Source organism: Diplotaxodon limnothrissa, linkage group LG12 (genome assembly GCF_057381915.1).
Source record: "Diplotaxodon limnothrissa isolate DT_005_m linkage group LG12, D_limnothrissa_male_GT1.1, whole genome shotgun sequence".
Classification (NCBI taxonomy): domain Eukaryota; kingdom Metazoa; phylum Chordata; class Actinopteri; order Cichliformes; family Cichlidae; genus Diplotaxodon; species Diplotaxodon limnothrissa.
The window spans coordinates 37,707,853-37,713,741 of NC_140607.1; the positions used below are offsets into that span (position 1 = coordinate 37,707,853).

Below are 5,889 nucleotides of genomic sequence, written 5' to 3' on the forward strand. Positions count from 1 at the left end.
GTATGTGAAAAGGAAAAGTGATATAATGTCATGTTTTTAGTCTGGATTTCATTAAAAAAGCCAAAAGCAGGGACCCATCGCAGACACATGATTGGTCTTTTCGTTAATAAAAGAAATTAAGCATGATGATCAAAATCTCTGAATATGCTTTCGTGGTTTTTTGTGTGTATGTCGTGTTCTGAACAATCCAAAGATAGACAGGATGTTTACAGACTGCAGGAGCTCTGGGCTTATTTTACATCACTGTTATTACTACATACCAAGAATATCTCTTTTCTGCATCAATTCACTTCCCAGAAGAAAAAGCAATGGTGGAAAGAGCCGAAGGCAAGAACACAGACTAGATAATTATATCTTTTATTGCTATGTGCTCCCCATTACAACAAACAGCATCAGTAGTGTACACTTCAATCTACACAAATACATAGTAAAGCAAATAGAACAGAGTGACTTGCGTTCATGACAATCCAATACTTCAATGCATGGACAGCACAGGGGTATTGATACAGTACATGGAAAATCCTATGCAATAACAGCTGTCTGAGGCTCAGGGATTGTCAAAGTAACATCTACGGCTACTCTAGTTATCATTACAAGCTCTCTATAGCATTAGCAGCAGTGTTTATAGGCAGCAAGTAAATGATGTGAAAAGAACTGGGAGGAAAATGAAAATACTGCCAACTACAAACAGCATAAAACAGCTTTACTGGTACTACGCTATTCATGTTTTATCGGTTAAAATAAAGCATCTGTCTGGTCAGTTCACGCTGCTGCGTTGCAACGACTCGGATAAAGACTTCTACAAAACAGCTGTGAAAAAACAGCTTTCTGACAAGTAAAACATCTCAAAATTGAGCATGTATATTTACATCTAATTGTTTGCAAAAACAATGTCATTTCTAGTCTACTGTGTTTGTTAACAAGCACAAATCTGCTTCCAATGTGAAAATATGACCGGAGAAAGAGGTGATCAGTTTTCAATGGTTTATCCAATGCAGCTTATCGGCCGGCTGCTGCACACGCTGCGACAACAAAGCAGAACCCTTTAACTTTCAATAAATATTTATGCACTCAATGCTATATACATGTTCTATACATTGGCACACAGGACTGAGTGTGGATAGTTGCAAGCTATTTCTTTGCTGAAAACACAAATCTGTGCCTTTTGCTATTGCAGTCAGATGCATGGTGGTTGCAAGGAAATCCACTTATAAATAAATAGCTTTCTCTCTCCAAAACCTTTTTCCACCTTAATAAAAAAGCCATTTAGAGAATACTCTGGAAAGAAAGATGTTCCACATACAGTAAGTCTTTTTTTAAATTCCAGCTTATTGTACTTACAACAAAGCTTTGTTCCTGCAAACGTAACACGTACCAGAGAACCTCGTTCAGGCCAATCATGAAAGGATCGAACGAGCTCCAAGGGCCATTAAGCAATTTTCATATTAAAACTGAATGACATGGCTCTGTATTGGCAGACTGTGAAAGGGTAGATCAATTTTCCAAGCTCAGTACTGACAGATTACATAGTTTTAGCTCTTCATAAAAAAGCTAAAAGCACAGCTGGAACAAACAGCTGGGTGGTGAAGACAGTGAGAGATGGCGGGGACTCCTGAGCTAAAATAAGTCGGACTTCATTGCACGGGGAGAATATTTAATGTGTCTAAAAGTTAAAGATAATTTGTTTTTGAGTTTGTCTGGTCCCTAGTGGTCAAAAGTCAACTAATGCAGCTTTAGTTATTAGGCTCACCTGTGAACGCGAATGCAATCTAACACAGCAGTTCTGCTAACAACTCATCATTTAGATTCTTTGCTGACATTCCTCAAAGGTTCTTATGATTTTACCTGATTATGGAGGTTTCAGGCAGTGAGGACGTGTAGGCTACATAGGCTGCCTCCCTTCCTTCCCACATCACTGCCCTCTACGACCTCAATAACAAACACAAACAGAAAGCTTCACAGGACAAGGATTTATAGCGGTGTGCTGATATCGGATTGCATTTCTTTCTTTTCACAGGTTAACGAAAAGTCACGGTAAAAGTGAGGCTAAAGTAAAAACACATTTTACATGTATTATGAATAATTTTGGTCCTTTGACCTGAGTGTTGTACCGTCTATTTTATATGCGCATGCTCTTTAGTTAGTTCTCTTCTTTGCCCTTAAGTATTTCTGAGAAGAAGAGAAAAACATGGAACAAAGCTAAATATGAAAGGCAGCCAGCTTGGTGCAGCAAAGCGACTGTTAGCAATAAGTGAGCTCTGTCTAACAAAGCTGTTCCTGTACTAAACACAGAAACAGGATGAATGCTTCGGTGCTGATAGGTGGTGTTTTCTTTGGACAGAGCCGGTTAGCTTTCCCCATGTTTTCAGTGTTTATGAAAAACTAACTTAATTGTGTCATACAAGGTATCAAACATCCCATCTCTCTGCACTTTGACTTTTCCTTAAGTTAGAACAGAAACCTTCATGGCATTCTGAAAGGAAAGCTACATCAATAATCAGTCAATAATCCCTTTCTGCCCATGTGAACAGTCCCTGGAAGGGTAAACACTGGCACCAACATCTGTCAGAACTGGTTAAAAATGTATTTGAAAGCATCCCACCTTCTTAAAATAATACTGATATTCTCATGTACAGCATTTACAGGAAGCTTTATAAATAGTGCGTCGGGGAAATTCATCTCTGTTCGTGTTTCATATTCACTTAAAGTACGGTAAATCATTTTTCACTGAATACTTTGACGGCTGAACTTTCTGTAAGTCGAGCTTTAAAGTTCGATTTCTGGCAAGAAAACTGGCAGTTTGTAACATTCAAGTAGTGGGAATTCTCAGCTGATCTGGCTTTGACTATTGTTAACTTTAAAATGACACTGAACTCTGACATCTACCTCAAAGGTCACAATGTGGGGACAGGATATGGATGCAATCAATTAAACGCATCGTAAAGCTGAGATTTATCCAAAAAGAACCAATGTGGCAAACGTGTCCATATGGAAAAGATATTTATAAATCTTATAAAGTTTGTATCTGTCTTGTGTGAAACTTGAATGAAAAGCATATAAGAGTGAAAACAGATATAAGATGCCTTGAAAAATTATATAATGAAACTTGTATGTTTTGGATACTAAAACAATATATGAAAGTAATGAGAAAGTGGCCACTTTCATGAGTAAATCATAGAAGTTTTTCCATATGGGCGGCCTTTAGTGGAGTCACTTTTAAATGAACTGAAATGCAAGAGGCATTTAAACCAATTCTTGCATCTATTTACTCTCTGAGTTCTACTAAATCTACACAGCTGGATTAGCTCTGGTCTCTGCACCTGCTCACACTTTCTCTCTGGATACCTGCAGCAGCATAGCTGCTCTGCAGGCAGCAGGGGTCTGGTTTATTCAGTAACGAGACCAGACGACCGCTCGTCCGGAGGGGGAATGCAGACACCTTCCTCCACCTGCTCTCTCAGTTTTCACTGTGCAGGTGACATTAGAGAAACATTTGCCTGAACAAGTGAACAAGGTGATAAAATGAAATAAATGTCAGACATCGGGAATGTATGAGTCAGAGCGACAAACATCTTTTGAATACTGAACTGTCCTTTGGCTGTTTTGTATCCCTGAAAGTATTCACTACGAACGTAATTTAGCTTTTCATTTGACACGGTTGAAAACTCCCCGTGGCTCACGTGCCCCTACACCTTGAAATGATTTCATATTTGTTTCATATTAATATAGAAGTATGAGGGCAAAGTAGCACGGCTGTTTCAGCCTCAGCAATCTGGAAGCTGCAGGTGGTTAAAGAGATATTTAGAGTCCGTATCAGGGTCAAATTCTTACAAAGTGAACCAGCACTTTTCTTTCTTTCTCTGTGTTTTCTGGTGTGAGAAGACTCAGGATGAAGCTGGATTATCTACTGTACATTACGAGTCCTAAAGGCAAAAGCTATGACTTTCATCGCTCCACTTCAGAATATGCCACAGGCTGCCGACTGTCCACCAAACTGCTTGACCTTTGACCCCGAGTAGGACCAGCCTGGGTGGACAGCTTCCTGTCAGTGAGGTCCGTATGTCGTGGAACCCGCCTTGGTGCTGTAGCGATCTTTGATGGGGTTTTCTTAACTGGAGCAGGCGTGGTGATGTGTTTTGCTGCACCGCCCGACGTGGCGGATCCTTTGCCCGCGCCTTGTTTCCCACCGCGAGTGCCGTTGGCCGCCACTGCGGCCGTTAACGTCTCAAGGAGCTGCGAGGCTGATCCGAAGCGAACGTGTTCCTCGGTCTCAGCCGCCTCCGAGAACATAGACAGGGCTCCGGTGCGCTTACTGCAGGAGTCGCAGCACAGCTTGCTGTAGCCTGGGATAGAGCAGTATCTCGCTAACACCTCCATTTGGCAGAAGATGGATTTGTCCCCATTACACGGCTCATCTGTAAGTCAAAGAGCATACAGTGTAAGCTCGCCGCAGTGTCAAAACTCTGGAAAGTTTAAATGGCCTTGGAAAGAGATCAAAAGAAAGGAAGGGATGCCTTACAAAGCGCAGAGGCGTTGCTTTTAATTAGAGACTGACAGCAAAGAAAGTGTCTGTGCACATTCTAACGGCACATTCAGCATAACGATGCTCATTCTGTTCTGCCTGGACGGGAGATGTGACCCAGTTTCTTCTACTACTGTACAAACCAATTCCAAGCGTGTTTGGTGTTGGCTCCGGTTCATGCCCCTCACGCTCTCAGGCACCAGAACTCTGCTTTTGTTTCTCTAACAAAACTGCTGAGTGTTGCTTAACAAGACTTACATCCGTCCTAAAACGACTTCCAGAGACCTCAACGACTCTTCTAAGCACATGCATGAAAATGTCTCAGGTCTAATCAGAAAGATCTTTTACCTTGTTTAATATTTTGCCATTCAATTGCTGCTCTTTAACACAAAAATGCAAAATAAGTACCTTTATCTCTGCTAAAATTATAAATAAATGTGCACAGTAACACGGTAAAGATTGAAAGTAAAGGTAATAATCTCACAGCAGCGTCGGCCAAACAAACCACAGACGTTTTGTTCATTCAAACCTCTTCTTTTCCTTTTTGAGGGACGATGTTCTACATAAACTCACAGCATGCACAGATAAAATAAACACATGCATATATAACAGCTGGAATGCTACCTGCAGAGAGCTTAATGTGCTCTCGCCGACTTATGAGTGTGCTACATTATTATTATTATGAGATGTATCTCTGTAACTTAAATACTGACTTGGCATTTATGTTTCGCATAAAGCATGCAGCGACATTTACAAATGACATGCACTTCCACTGACACGATCAATAAAATACGCTGGTTTAAAAATCTGTGTGCTGTCTCAGAAAGGCCACGTAGGGGCTTAGGGCGGGTTATTAAAATCAGAAGAAGTTCCATGAAAAGGTTTGGATTTGGCAGGATTCTGTTTGGACTCCTTTTCATCGCTGTTGTGAACAAACACAATGCTTTGGGGGGATTTTGTCTCTTTTTTGTTTCACTGCACGTTGTCCTAGAATAGTGACACACAATCTGTAAATTTCATGTTTGTGATCGCGTCCTGTCACGGCTGTACAAATAGGTAAACTCTTGACTTTAGTAACCTGTTAAACGTCCAGCAGCAGCAACCTGTGTTAGCTTCTCATAGACACCAAACTGTTTACATCACTGGACAGCCCCCTTCAAACATGTCGCAGCATCTCACTCGTCCTGACTTTAACACGATGTCTCGTCTCCTAAACGCTAAGCCAGCCTCCTGCCTTGAGTTTGTTTGTGTTTCTATTTTTATTGAATACAAGTCACCCAGACCCTGCATGCTTTGGTGTGCAGTGTAGCTTAAGAGTTACACTCTTGTCCCATCTGTTCGCTAAACGCTGTCCTAGAAATCTTGTG

The 5,889-nt window shown here is 41.0% G+C and overlaps 1 protein-coding gene across 3 annotated transcripts in view; it reads right to left on the reverse strand.

Moving 5' to 3' along the window:
- Positions 1-3,945: 3,945 nt before the first annotated feature.
- adamts3 (ADAM metallopeptidase with thrombospondin type 1 motif, 3) overlaps positions 3,946-5,889 on the reverse strand; it is a 144,460-nt gene continuing 142,516 nt past the window's right edge. For 2 of the 3 annotated variants that reach the window (XM_085367580.1, XM_085367578.1), the window contains one exon: positions 3,946-4,415. In XM_085367580.1, coding sequence (XP_085223706.1) covers positions 3,946-4,415 — 470 coding nt within the window. Of the gene's footprint in view, positions 4,422-5,889 lie in introns of all 3 variants that reach the window. The other variant, XM_085367579.1, reaches the window with a different exon arrangement.